Source organism: Rhinolophus ferrumequinum, chromosome 11 (assembly GCF_004115265.2).
Source record: "Rhinolophus ferrumequinum isolate MPI-CBG mRhiFer1 chromosome 11, mRhiFer1_v1.p, whole genome shotgun sequence".
Classification (NCBI taxonomy): domain Eukaryota; kingdom Metazoa; phylum Chordata; class Mammalia; order Chiroptera; family Rhinolophidae; genus Rhinolophus; species Rhinolophus ferrumequinum.
Genome location: NC_046294.1, coordinates 59,157,364 through 59,172,614, shown reverse-complemented (window position 1 = coordinate 59,172,614; position 15,251 = coordinate 59,157,364). Strand labels below are relative to the sequence as shown.

Here is a 15,251-nt window from a genome sequence, read left to right as displayed (position 1 = left end):
AACAGTTGAAGTTTTTCTGATACATGGAAGAAAATACAGGAAGAAATAAGGGGAAAGTTAGAAGGGGATGCTTCTGAGAATAAACAGAATATAAAAAGTAAAACAGAGGATAGTTGTTTTAAATGTACAACTATTTGACTTTTTAAACCATGTACATGCACGACCAATAAAAACTAAAATGAAATGAGAGTAACTAGAATCATAAATTAGACAAAATATAAATGTAGGTGGAAGATACAGGGAAGTCTTCATATATAAATCACTATAAAAGAGAGCTCTATGAAGACAGGTATTATTTTATTTTGCCTATTTTTATATATTTGTGCTTAGAAAACACCTGGCACACAGTAGGTACACAATAAATATTTGTGGAATATACTTTATAATATACTTAAAATATTTCAAAATAATATGTTTAATAAAAAATACACGTTTATAAAAAAGTTCCAAGACCCCCAGTGGATGCTGGAAACTGCAGACAGTACCGAACCCTGTATATACACTGTTTTTTCCTATCATACATACCTATAATAAAGTTTAATTTATAAATTAGGCAATTTGACACAAAATTCACTTTTACCATAGATATTGGCAACCTCAGCATATGATTTTTTTTTTTCCTTTCCTTATTGAGAACGTCCACCTCTCACTTCCAGTGAGCCCTTACTTACGGCTTCTTGACACATCCAATCGCCAGCATCACTGTTCTTGCCCTTTGGGGCCATGACTTGAACAACTATGATACCAAGACAAGTGAATCTGACAAACGAGACAGCTGCACACAGTGTGGCTACGCTGGGCCAAGGGATGATCCACATCCCAGGCGGGACACAGCGGGATGCTGAGGGACTTCATCACACTGCTCAGAACAGCATGCGATTTACAACTTATGAATTGGGCGGCCAAGTTGGCTCAGTTGGTTAGAGCGCAGTGTTCATAACACCCAGTTCACCGGTTCAATTGCCACCTGGGCAAGTGAGCTGCGCCCTCCACAACTAGATTGAAAACAAAAACGACTTGACTTGGAGCTACGGGTCCTGGAAAAACATACTGTTCCCCAATATTACCCATAAAAAAAACCCCACAAACTTATGAATTGCTTATTTCTGGAATTTTCCATTTAATATTTTCAGACTGCAGTTGACCACAGGGAACCAAAACCACAAAAAGTGAAACCCCAGACAAGGATACTATAATTTACAAATATATAGAGTAAAAGGTCTTCTTGCCCCTGTCCAGGGAAAAAAACCACTTTGGTATGCATTTTCCAGACATTTTTCTGATACAGTCTATATGGGATACTATAAGAAATATTTCACTGCTTTCTTTTTTCAGCAGTTATTTTTTTAATTATTGAAAAAAATTTTAAGACCCAGACTCTGACATTCTTAATTCAGCACATTCTCAAGAGATCATGTGACGACAAGTCTACTTTCAAATTCATGGCCACAACCCTCAAAAGTGTGTTGCCCGGCATACCCATGTGGTTTTCCTAGTACATTCACCCTCCTCCTCTCCTAGAGGACTTTATTTAATAATCTTTTCAATTTATATTTCCAATATTTCCTCTCCCCTAATTTTAGCTGATGACCTTGCTTCCTCTTTCAACTGAGCAAAGAGAAAGAACCAAGTGAGAACTTACACAAGTTCTAATCCCTTACCAACCTCCTGAATCTGTGCCTACATCCATTACTATAAACGCTGTCCATTATCCTATCTAAAGTCAACACCTCCAAATGTGCTCCCATTTCCTAAGCAAGGACACCCACCACTTGTGCAATTCTCTCTGCTCTTCTGCACCACCATTTTTTTCTCTAATGCTTTCTTCCTGTCAGTCAAACATAATGAAATGCTTCCCATTAAAAACAGGGGGAAAAAATTCCTTTTTCCCACAGCCCTCTCACGTAACCAAACCATTTATCTGCTGTCCTTTATGACAACACTCATCAAGAGTCATCTATAGTCACTGTTTCCATTCCCTCCTCCAATTCCCTCACACTCTCTGCAAACTGCCCTTCCACCTCTCTGAACTCTTGCCAGTCCTGAACGACCTCTACCTGCTGAATCCAATGGTTAACTCTTAGCTGTCATCTTCCTTGATCCATCAGCAGTCATACTATTGATGGTCACTTCTTTCTTAAAAACCACTCTTCACTTGGCTTTCAAAGCACTTTTTGGGGCCTCCTACTTCAGGCTGCTTGCTCCTTTTCTTCCATTTCTCCTCATTTACTAAGCTTCTCAACTGTGAAATGGCCCTGCAAGTGACTGGCCAACTTTCCTATTTACAGTTACTTTTCGAGTGATCACACCCCCTCTACAACTTTAAATACCATCTCTATACTGATGACTCCCAAATATTGATCTCTGTATCAGACCTGTCTTAAACTCTGGACTTGTCATATCCAGTTGGATATCTAACAGACATCCCAAACACAATGAACAAAAACCCAACTCCTGACTCTACTCCCAGCACATACTTGTTCTTTTCACAATATTCCTATGTTCCAGTCCTCAGGTCAACACCTCTGGAGCAACTGCTGATGTCTCTCTATCTCAGACCTCACTGTGATCCATACTGTGAAACACGACTGGTTCCATCTTCAATTATCTCCAGAAGTCAACTGCTTTCCACCTCCCCATACCCAATGGTTCAAATCATTATCATCTTTCATAGCAGATTTTCACAAGAGACTTCTAACTGATCTTCCTCCTTCCATCTTTGCCCCACTACAGTTTCTCTCCAAAGATGTAAAGTTGATACTTAAAAAATGCAAGTTAGATCATATTACTCTTTTGCTCAAAGCTCTCGTTTTCTCTTTCAAACAGAACATAAGCCCAAGTCCTTATAAAAGGCAATGAGGTCCCGTATGATTTATCCTACAGCCATCTCCCCTATAAACTCCAGCCTCATCTCCCATTTCTCACTCTTGCTCACATTACTCCAGCCTCAAGGACTTTCATGTTATTCTTCAAACATAACAGATTTCTACCTCAGGGCCTTTGTACTAGCTATACCTCTGCCTAGTCCACCCTCCCCTCAGGCCTGTGCCAAACGGAGGTTAAAAGTCAAACCTTAAAAAAACCTTAAAAAATCCATGAAGACAAAGATCTTGCTATTCAGGTTCACAACTATATACTCATAGTCTAGCATACTAATTGTGGGAGGAAAAAAGGAAAACAATATTTAAACCTGTTTTTATCATTATAAAAGCCTAAGTTCCATAAGAGCATTTACAAATTTGAAAATACCAATAGAGAAAACAGACAAACTGAAAATACCCATGGAAGCCAATAATTTATGTCATATATGTTTATGTTCCTTTTCACATGTTCTCTACCAGGCTAATTTCTAACATATAGAATAAGATTTTTAAATTATTTTAGAAAATGACGAAATGTACATTGCATTACCTGAGTGAATGAATCAACTGAGGATACAGCAGCATTACCTACAGGAGTCTGCTGAGCCAGACTGTCCAATAATTCCACGGAAATTCCAATCTGAGCAACAGATGGAGTTCGTACAATATTCATGGCTCCAAAAGGGTGTTGGCTTCCTTCTCCTGAAAGAAATTAACATGTGCCACATATTTCAAGTTCAACCTGTATCCATACAAATGTCTCATATGTGAAGAACCTCTGATCTACATGCTCTAAAAAGTTCTGCTACATGAAAGTTTGTCTCTTTTCAGATAAATGTAAAAAGCTACATAGTATTTTTTATATTAACAAAGAATAAGAAAACTGAAAATTTTCCCACCAGATAAACAGCTGTTACCTTTCTAAAACTTATGAGAGAAAAATAAATGAATAAGCATTAATTAGATAAAAGATTTTCAATGCTAACTCTGAGGGAAGGATGTTTTTAAAGATTTTTAGACTTAGTTTTAACATCTGATTATTCCACTAAAGAAACACCTTTAAAATTGCCATTATGACTGACAAACATGGCATATTTTACTAAATGTCATGGATCACCCCACTTAATACCTGATGATGTTATCAAATAGGCAATAAAGAAATCTGCAGCTTATTCATGAAAGATATTTAATAACGTTTGCCTTGTATATTGTATATTTTATATTTTCCCCTTTAAAATATATCAAGTGTACATCTGATCCTGTAAGTGCCAGCTAACTTATACATGGGAAATACAGGCCAATTTTCCACTAAGACATCATCAGAAAATTTAGCTTGATGAAAGGGAAAGAATCAGACAATAAATAGATTTTTTGATTATCTGCTGTTTTTATATAACTATAAAATTACTTAAACAAATAGTAAACAAAAATCTGGGACAACACACATTCTTAATAACTAGAACACTCATTGCAAGTAACAAAACTCTTAAATTTTCAAACATATGAATAAAAACTTACAAATGTACTTTTGCTGTATTTAAAATACACACACACCCCTCACTAAACATGACTGGTTTGGATATTTTCAGTATTTTTAAATTATTTGTTTTATTTAATTTTTACGTATTTGTGAGTTTTCCAGATTTACTTCTATTATTTCCAGTTTCTATCAGTATAATCCAAGAACATTCTTTGGATGATTTCAATCTTTTAAAATACCAGGGATGCCAAAGAAATGAATACACATGACTTGTATTCATCTTTTGTTATCAGTATATATTGACTATCACAATTTTAATACAGTTTTTTCCTTTCTTAAAATGTGTATACATTTTTTTTGGTACCCTCTGTATATTGAGTCTTGTTTTGTGGCTTAATATACAGTCTATCCAAAGAAATGTTCCATGTGCAGTTGAGAAGAAATGTGTAGTCTGCTGTTGTTAGGTAGAATGTTCTATATAAATCTGTTAGGTCTAGATGACTTATAGTGTTCCTCACATCTTCAATTTCCTTGATGATCTTCTATCTAGTTGTTCTATGCATTATTGAAAATAGGGCATTGAAATTTCCAACTATTATTGCTGAACTCTCTCTCTCTTCAATTCTGTCAGTTTCTGCTTTCTGTATTTTGAGGCTATTAGGTACATACAAGTTTATAATTTTTATATCTTTTCTATGGATTGACTCTTTTTATCGTTATACAATGTCCTTCTTGTACCTCTCCAACAATTTTTTTCTTAAGTCTATTTAGTTTTATTTTAATACAGCCACTCCAGCTTTCTTTTGGTTTCTTATATCTTTTTTAGCCTTTACCTTCAATCAAGTTGTATCTTTGAATCAAGTTAGATCATGTTTATCCATTCTGCAAATCTCTGCCTTTTAACTGGAAAGTTTAATTTTGTGTTAAAAATATACTTGTTAGTATAGTAAATTCTTCATCATTTCTTTTAGTATGTATTTTTTGTTATTTTCTTAGTGGTTGAAATAGAGATTACAATTAACATCTTAATTTATAACAACCTAATTTGGATTACTACCAATTTCAATAGTATACAAAAACTTTGCTCCTATATAACTCCGCTCCTTTATGTTGTTATTGTCATAAATTACATCTTTGCACATAGTATGCCCATAAACAAAGACACAGATTTTGTTTTATGCAGTTGTCTTTTATGTAAGATAGGGAAATAAAAGAGTTAGGTATAAACAAAATGTGCACTAATACTGACTTTTATAATTACCTACGTAGTTACCTTTACCTGTGTTTTTTCATTCATGTGAATTCAATTTATTGTCTCATGTCCTCTGATTTCAGCCTGAAGGATTCCCTTTAGCATTTCTTGTAGGATGGATTTTCTAGCAATGACTCTGTTTGCATTTATCTGGGAATGTTTTCATTCCTCCTTTATTTCTGATGTTTTGATTGATAAGAGAATTTTTGATTGACAGCTTTTTACTTTCAAGTACTTTCAATGTCATCCTACTGCCTTCTGGACTCTACTGTTTCTGATGAGAAATCGGTTGTAATCTTAAGGATTTTTGTATGTTATGAGTTGCTTCTCGCTGCTTTCAAGATGCTTTGTCATTGGCAGTTTGATTATATGTCTTGGTGTGGAGTTTATCCTTCTTGGAGTACATTGAGTTTCTTAAGTGTGTAGATAATGTTTTTCATAAAATTTAGCAAGTTTTGGGGCCTTATTTCTTCAATATTCTTTCCACTTCTCTGTCTCCTCTCCTTCTGAGATTCCTATTATACATGTGTTGGTACACTTGATTGTGTCTCATAGATCTCTAAAGCTCTGTTCATTTTTAATTCTTTGTTCTTTCTGCTCTTCAAACTAGTTGTTTCAACTGACCTATCTTCAGGTTTACTGATTCTTTCTGCCTATTCAAATCTAGTGAATTTTTCATTTGTAACTGTTACTTTTCAGCTAATTTACTTAGCTCCTTTTATAATTTCTGACATTCTCTATTTGATGACACATCATTCTCCTGGTTTCCTTTATCTCTTAAGGATATTTGAGACAGTTTACTTAGAGCCTTTAACTATTAAGTCCAATGCCTGTGCTTCTTAAGGACAGTTTCTGTTCATCTGTGAAATGGCCTTACTTTCTTGTTTCTTGCATACTTCATTAACTTTTTGTGGAAAGCTGGATGTCAAATATTACAATGTAGCAACTCTAGCAATCATGTTTTCCCCTTCTCATGGTTTATTGTTACTGTTTGCTGTAGTTATTCCCTTGTTTAATGGCTTTTCAGAACTAATACTGTAAAGTCTGTATTTTTTGTCATGTGATCGGTCAAGTCTCTGTTCTATTAGCTTAGTGGTCAGCTAATGATTGGAAAGAGATTTCCTTAAAAGTTTAGAACCAAAAACTTCTCCCAGTCTTTGCAGATGGGTTGTGTACTGGCACATGCTTTCAATACTCAAGCAAGCAGTTTACAACTCTGCCTTAGCCTTCAGTTCCTGCTTATGCAGAACCTCAAGGTCAGCCAGAGGTTGAGAATATAGGACCTTCCCAAGCACATGCACAGCCCTGGAGAAGGTCAGGTTAGATTCCCAGGTCAGAAAATTTCAAAGCCATTATTCCCCAAAGTACTTTATTCCCAGCCTTTCCTCCCAAGCTTTTGGTTAGTCTACTTTTTGCCCCAGCTGTTGTCACTGCCTCAGGCAGCAATGACCAATAGCCTATAAATATTTTTGACAAACACTCCCAGGGTAGTAACTTTAGCCCTGGAAGAGTTTCAAGTTAGGAGAGAAAAAGGCAAGTCTGTTGAATCAGTCTTTCGGGGAGCCACCAGACAGATCAAAACAAATTCATTACAATTGGTTGTGAATGAGGTCCATTCTGCTTCCTCTATACCATGGGCTGTTATTTTCAAAGCTACCACTAGGCTGAAGAACGGGATGGGAGCAAGGTTAAGTCAAAATACAACAAACCTCACTGTTCTAAGCTCAAGATTCAGTGGTTTTTCTTTACTAAATGTTCCCCTGGTTGCTACAAGCTTTGAGTTAGTTTCCAGAGTCCTGGAAAAGTTAATTCCGACAGTTTTGGTCTATTTCTTTATTATTGTTGTTGTTGTTGCTTTTGGATAGACTTTTGTAGTCCCTACTTCACCATTTTTATTGTTTTAAACTTAGAATTATGCTAAGTTCAGAAAATGCACTGCTACTTGCATAACAGTCTCCAATGATCTCAATCAAGGAAAGAATTTCAATACAACCTTCTATTGCTTTAGTTGTAACTATCTGCCCAAGCAGAAAGTCTTGTCATCTCTAACCTTCACATTGCATCACACACAATCTCTTGTCAAATGAGTAAGGCCCCTAAGTAAAACTGGCTAAGATGCACTGTAAGAGATGGAACTAAGGAAATATTCTGACTTCTTCATTTTAAGAGGAAAAAAAAGAGACTCAAAAGTCTTCAGCAGTCTTCACTCTATGTTGTCTGAGAGCTATTGTGAAATTATATCATTCTTTTAGTAACTCTTATCCTCAAAATGGGTTTGACAGTAATTGATACCCTCCAAGTACAAAGGTTCTTATTTGCAAACCATAAAATAAAATACTGGGAAGAAACTCTGGAATATATTATACAAATTTACAGTTAGTGTTTAATTTTGGAACTGAATTTATGACAGCCAAAGTGAAAAACAAAACAAAACAAAAAGACAACTATGATCAGTTATATTGAGTCTCATTGTCTGGGGGGGAAAAAACAGCTGAGAAAGTAAAACATGTGACCTGTTCTTTTTAAAAAATACATTAAAGTCCTCAATAACATTCCAACAGTAAAAGCAATGGCAATTTTTTTTAAAAAGATTTTTTATTGGGGAAGGGGAACAGTGTGTATTTCCAGGACTTTATTGGGAACAGTGTGTTTTTTCCAGGACCCATCAGCTCCAAACCAAGTTGCTGTCCTTCAATCTGGTTGTGGAGGGCGCAGCTCATCTCCAAGTCTCGTTGCCATTTTCAATCTTAGTTGCAGGGGGCTCAGGCCACCATCCCACGTAGGAATCGAACCGGCAAGCTTGTTGTTAAGAGCTCGCGTTCTAACCAAATGAGCCCTCTGGCTGCCCCGCAGTAGTAGCTCAGCTCAAGGTGCCGTGTTCAATCTTAGTTGTGGGGGACTGCAGCCTACTACCCCATGCAGGAGTCGAACTGGCAACCTTGTTGAGAGCACGCACTTCTAACCAACTGAGCCATCCGGCCTCCCCTCGGCAGCTCAGCGGCAGCTCAGCTCAAATTGTTGTCTTCAATCTAGTTGTGGAGGGCACAGCTCACTGGCCCATGTGGGGATCGAACCAGCAACCCCGTTGCTCAGACCTCGCGCTCTAACCAAATGAACCAATCGGCCACCCTCAACAGCAAATTTTTCAAAGCTATTTCTCAAAGTGTCCATCCTCAAGGTAAGGTCAAAGCCTAACACAAGGCTCAAATCAGAAAGAAATCCTACAGGAAACTTGTCAGTACACAAGGAAAAGCAGTCATCATCATTTACTATCTGGTTCTAAAGGACTCTTTTAAAAAATATATACATTTTGATTGAAACAACCAGGATGGTGCAGTAGATAAACACTGTGCTTACCTTCTTTCACAACCACATCCAAATTACAACTAATCTAGAAAACAACCATCATTGAGAATCACCTAAAATCAAGCTGAACTGAAGCCTTTCAACTAAGGACATGCAGAAGAAACCACCTCCAAAGTGGAAGGGCAGAGCTGCAGAACGGGCTAGTCCCACACCCATGTGTGACCATTAAAGATCTGGAGGGATATTTTGTCTGTGGGGGTCCGACCCCAAACCTCCAGAGGAGCGAGAGGTGCCAGCCGCACCCCAGCCCAGGGTTCCAGTACCAGGGAAAGAAGTCCCCATAATTTCTGGTTGTGAAAACCAGCGGAGACTGTGACTGAGACTGAGGGCGGCTGCACTCCCAGGCGCTCCTCTGAAAGGGATCGCGCGCACGGACTTTACTACCCACCAGTGGAATCACTCGCTCTGATCTCCAGGGCTGGGGCAGGAGCTGGAAAGGCAGCAGGGACATATGGTGGGGAACTGAGTTGTCCGGCTTGGGATGAGGGCTGGAGAGGCGGCTTTCTCCTGGACAGGGAAGCTGGTGGAGGCCATTGTTTCTTTGCTGAGCCTTCTCCCTTCCCTGCATGTGAATGCAGGTGACTATCATTTCTGAGTCTCTGCCATTCATTCCCACACCCTGGCGATTTGAGACTCGGCCGCACCCAACTTTCAGGCACACGGAAGCCACTTCCAGTGGCTTTTCTGTGCAAACTGCCCGCCTTAGCTCAAGCTACAGATTTTCCCAGGGTCTCTCAAAGGTTCGCGGAACTGAGACAAGCAGCATTTGGCTTGAGCTTGTCCTGTATCTCTAGCTTAACAGCACTAAGCTGGCACTAGTGGCAGCCGGCCTTGGTTTGTGGTTTGGCCTTTCAAGGCACTTCCAAGCACAGCACGGCTGCAGCTATCTGTGGATTTCTTTATGGCTCCAGCCAGGTGGCCCTGGGTGGGGCAAAGGCTGTGGCTGAACTTGACCTACAGTGGATCCCCTCCAAAGTGGTGCTGGGGCTGGAGCCCCCAGTAGCCAGCTTCAAAACGAGCTGGAGCATTACCCAACCGCCTCCTAGAACAACACACCCAAGGGGCGGATTGGGCAGATCCTGCTCCGTGGGGTCAGCCCCTGCACAATAACTCTTCCACTGTAGTCAAGGCCAGTACTCACACGACCAGTGAGCCCCAGGGTCAGTCCCTCACACTGATGTGCAACTATCAACCAAGGATCAACTACAAAAGGAAGGCACACACAACCCACACAAGGGACACACCTGGAATGCATGGCTCAGGTGACCAGAAAGAATGTACCACTGAACCCCACAGCACACCTATTACATAAGGCCACTCTACTAAGACCAGAAGACATAGCAGCCCTACCTAATACATAGAAACAAACACAGGGAGGCAGCCAAAATGGGGAGACAAAGAAACATGTCCCAAATAAAACAGAACAAAGCTCCAGAAAAAGAACTAAGCAAAACAGAGATAAGCAATCTGACAGACATAGAGTTCTAAACACTGGTTATAAGAATGTTCAATGATCTCAGGAGGAACTTCAACAGAGAGATAGAAAGCATAAAAATGGAGATGGAAACCATGAAAAAGAACCAGTCAGAAATAAAGGCTACAATAACAGAAATGAAGACTATATTACAGGGAATCAACAGTAGATTAGATGAAGGAGAGGATCTAACCAGCAATGTAGAAGGTAGCAGAAAATTCCCGACCAAAACAGCAAAAAAAAAAAGAAGAAAAAGAATCCAAAAAATTAAGGATTAAGGAGCCTCCAGGACAATCTCATTTGCATTATAGGAGTACAAGAAAAGTGAGAACAAGAAATTGAAAACCTTTTTGAAGAAACAATGACAGAAAGCTTCCCTACCCTGTTGAAGGAAACAGACATACAAGTCCAGAGACCACAGAGTGTCCCAAACAAGATAAATCCAAAGAGGCCAACACTAAGACATATCATAATTAAAATGCCAAAGGTCAAAGACAAAGAGAGAATCTTTAAAAAAGCAAGAGAAAAGCAATTAGTTACCTACAAGGGAGCCCCCATAAGACTGGCAGCTGATTTCTCAACAGAAACTTTGCAGGCAAGAAGGGAGTGGCAGGAAATATTCCAAGTGCTGAAAAGCAATGACATACAACCAAGATTGCTCTACCCAGCAAAGCTGTCATTTAGAACTGAAGAACAGATAAGGAGCTTCCCAGAGAAGAAAGACCTGAAGGAGTTCATCATCACCAAATCAGTATTACAAGGAATCTTAGAGGGACTTCTTTAAGATGGGAGGGAGGGTTAAGGATGGGTGAAAGGGGAAGGGATTAAGAAGAACAAGTTGGTTGTTACACAGTAGTCATGGGGATTAGCATAAGGAATATACTCAACAATATTGTAATAACCAGGTATGGTGCCAGATAGGTACCTGATCTATCAGGGTGATAGATGGGAATGGGGTTGGGGGCAGGGCGAAAAAGGTGAAGGTATTTCACAAATTGGTAGTTAATACAGTATGGGGAATATAATCAACAATGTTGTAAAGATCATGTAAGGTGCCAGATGGGCACTGGGGTTATCAGGGGGATCACTTTATAGACTGTGTAGATGCCTGACCAATGCAGTATACACCTGAAGATAAAGTAGAATAATATTGAATGTCAACTATAACTAAATATACAGGTATATATAGTTACAGGATGTGGAGTAAAACATAGGGAAGATAATTGATGGTATTGTAACAGCTATATAAAATGGTAGAGGGGTAGTGGCTTGGGGGGTGGGTTACCACTTTATGAGGGGTTTAAATGTTTAACTATTATGTTGCTTTGCACACCTGAAACTAAAAATATATATATATGTGTATATATATATATATATATATATACACACACATATATATATATGTATATATATATACATTTTAAGTAAATTTTTAAAAGTTCAGAAGAGACAGTGAAAAACAACTTTATTAGAATTTTTATTAAGTATTGAAATACAGCAAACCCATATATTCATTCCACATTTCCCCAGAATTTAAGTTATAGATAGGCAAAATAAGCCAAGTTCTCTGACTACAACATTCATCAACTGCCGTGGATAAATGGGGAAGATATCCGTCTTATAAAATCTGACTACTGATTTTAAACACATCTCTAATAGGTTCTAGTTTATCATTACTTCTGGTTATTTTTCTAGAAATTGCATTATCAAAATGTCAATACTTGAAACCTTGAAATTGTGAAACTTCTAAGGGCTCATAATTTGTTGAAAACATTATGGCCATCTTCTTTGATCTGTAATTTGTCATTTTTAGATTTATAAACATTATTTAGAATAATCAATCCAATTAATTTTTCATTTCTACACCTATTACCTTCTAATTACCTTTGTATAAACACCCACTTTCAGCAATGTCCACTTGTAAACTGTATCCAATTTTGGAGCACACATATAAGAGATAAAAGAATGCCAGCATACATCCTTTCTCATGTCCAAGATTTTGTCACAAAATATTGTGTGGTTACTTCCTCCTTGCTGAATTGTGAAAGAAGGAAGAAACATACTATTCAATTATCAATTTTTTTAGTTTGAGAAAATTCACCTAAGAGACCATCTGAAAATTCAGTCTGAGATTTTGCTTATATGATCAACTTCGCCATCATCAGAGCCCGGAATGCTGCTATTTCTCTCTTTGTATTCATTTTCTGATTCATGTAATAACTATGAAATTTATTCCTTTGTCAATTTTCTTCTCTTTGCCATTAAGAACAAAATATGAAAAATTATGAATTTCCAATTCTGTTCAATAAAAGTGAAAAGCAGATAATGAAGATGGTGTCTCCAGTCTCCTTTTATACTTCTTGAAAGATGACATAATCCTTTGAACAATGCAATATGGAAACTGGGATAATGAAATGGCAAACTAAGGTGCACAAGATAAATCTGTCCCACAATCTATTTTTGTATGATCTGGGAGGTAAGAACGGTTTTTACATTTTTAAAGGGTTGTTTAAAAAAAGAAAATGCAACAGTGACTATATGTGGCCCACAAAGCCTAAAATATTTGTTATCTTATATCTTACCCTTTACAAAAAAGTAATTCCATCATTCTTCTTTTTTATTTCATTTTTTTTTGCATAGTTGAGAATAATTGATGAGTAATGATGAAATAATTCTTTGGATGAAACAGCATGATGTAGGTAAAGTAAAATCACTAATACCTCCAAACACATCTAAGATTTATAGACTCGTCCAGAGCACCCATATGGTACTTGCAAGATAAAATGAGTTTAAAAAACATACAAGTAACTGTTGTTTGGAAGAGCTCCACAAAAGAATAAAACTACTGAAGTATCAATCTTTCTAAGAGTTTTAAGTATCCCAAAAAGAAACTGAAAAACTAAAAATGAGTTCACTGGGTAAGACATTATAGGTGTGCATAGCAGCAAAAAGAACTAAAGAAAAAATACTTATGCCAAAAATAAGTCATTCACAATAAAGTGGCATTTGAATATGACATGCTAAAAAAAGCATATGCTAAAAAATATGACATATGCTAAAAAGCTATATAGAAACAGCTTAATTATGCCTGCTTAAAAATCTTCCTAGTATTGAATATAAATATTTAGAAATTGCATATATATATTTCTAAAACTTCTTTGCTTTGCTTCTATTGATAGCCTGACAAGGCTAAATTACATTTTTCATATTCTAGGAGGAATGTGATTTTCAAAGGTTTACCAACAATATTTTAAACCAGATAACAATGGCTTATTTTTTGACTTATTTGACATTATGTCTAGAATTTAGATCTCTGAAATTTTAAATATTGCTGTATTTAAACAAGCAATATTTTCCAAGTATATAAAGTCCATCACTGTGCTTCTACACACTCTAAAGAACACAAAATAAAAGATACAAACAGCCCGTATCTTTCAGGAGTTTATACTCTAATGGGGCAGTAAGAATCACTTAACATTTCTGAATAGGTTTCATTATCTGGATGATTTTTAAGATCACTTCTAGAGCAATCTTTCTGTGATTTTATAAAAACATAACTATTTCTTCAGTACCAAATGTGCCAGGCACTATTAGTCATTTTGCATTCATTATCTCTAATGCTCACAAAAACACTTGCACTACAGATATTGTCATCTCCATTTTACCTGAATTCTCCTGTAAATAACTAGGTCAAGACTACCCAGCTCGTAATGAGTATCATCGGGATTCAAAACAGATCTATCAAGCTCCAAAGCTGACGCTCATTATCCTACTTGTTCATACCAAATTCTATGGCACAAACTCTTCACTGATTTTAATTTACTTCACAATAAGCAATTCAAGAAAGCGATTCAGGAAATATCAGGAAGTAAAAGGTTCCCATTCTCGGTCATTAGCTCCACTTCATGTGAACAGATTAACATTAGCATCTTGAGCTTTTTTTGTCCTTCCAAATCCTCTTGACAAGCTCAACCCAATTTTAAAATGAAAACTAGAATAAGTTTAAAAGTATCTTCTTGGCAACTGAGCTAGATGAAGTGAGAGGAGACAATTCATGTACAGAGAAAGCCAAAGCAAGAACATTAAAAATGGCAGCAACCCCAAAAATAGATGAGCAGAATTATAAAGAAGAAATCCAAATGATGATTTCGAACAAATTTTAATTTTAACATTCCTTAAAAATTCGTCTTTGGTGCTAAGCCTTTTTTCATGGGTATTTTTGTCACTGACTTGAAAAACAAAGAAAGGCTAAGCAACTGTACCAGACTGAAGATTAAAGAAGTGTGACAGTTAAAAGCAATGCTCGATCCTGACTGGATCCTAGGTGGGGGCGTGGGGGTGGAAGACACGCCACTGCTACAAAAGGCATTACTGGGACAATTAGCAAAACTTTAATGCAGGCTGTATATTAGACAAGAGTATTGTACTAATGTTAAATTTGCTGAATATGAACCCTCCGGTTCCCTTTCCCATCGTTTCTGAACACCAGTCTTGGTGGTTGTAAGGGGAGTAAAAGTAGTACTAAGGCTGGCCTCAGAGTGCTTATAGTCTGCTATATAGTGTGTGGGCTAGTTTCAAATAGGGTCCAAAAAAACAAACTGTAAGAAAAAAATTTGAATATTATTATTTATACTGTGATTATATAAGAGAACACCCTTGTTCTAGGAAATATATGCTGATTTAAGAGTAAAGGGGCACGTCTACAACTTATTCACAAAAGTTTCAGGAATACACACATACATACACACACACACACACACACACTTTGATCTCCAGAGAATGTAAATAACATGTAGTAAAATTTATGAATGTGGGAGA

At 37.2% G+C, this 15,251-nt stretch overlaps 1 protein-coding gene and 1 non-coding gene across 2 annotated transcripts in view; one reads left to right on the top strand and one right to left on the bottom strand.

Annotated features, from left to right (window-relative positions):
- The window catches only part of HIKESHI (heat shock protein nuclear import factor hikeshi), a 36,814-nt gene that overhangs the window by 3,840 nt on the left and 17,723 nt on the right, over positions 1 to 15,251 (bottom strand). Inside the window, exon 3 of the mRNA XM_033118804.1 lies at positions 3,412 to 3,563. Coding sequence (XP_032974695.1) covers positions 3,412 to 3,563 — 152 coding nt within the window. The remainder of the gene's footprint in view (positions 1 to 3,411; positions 3,564 to 15,251) is intronic.
- On the top strand, positions 14,885 to 15,017 carry LOC117031367 (small nucleolar RNA SNORA61). The gene has a single exon (XR_004424514.1). It is a non-coding gene; the product is annotated as a small nucleolar RNA SNORA61 (small nucleolar RNA).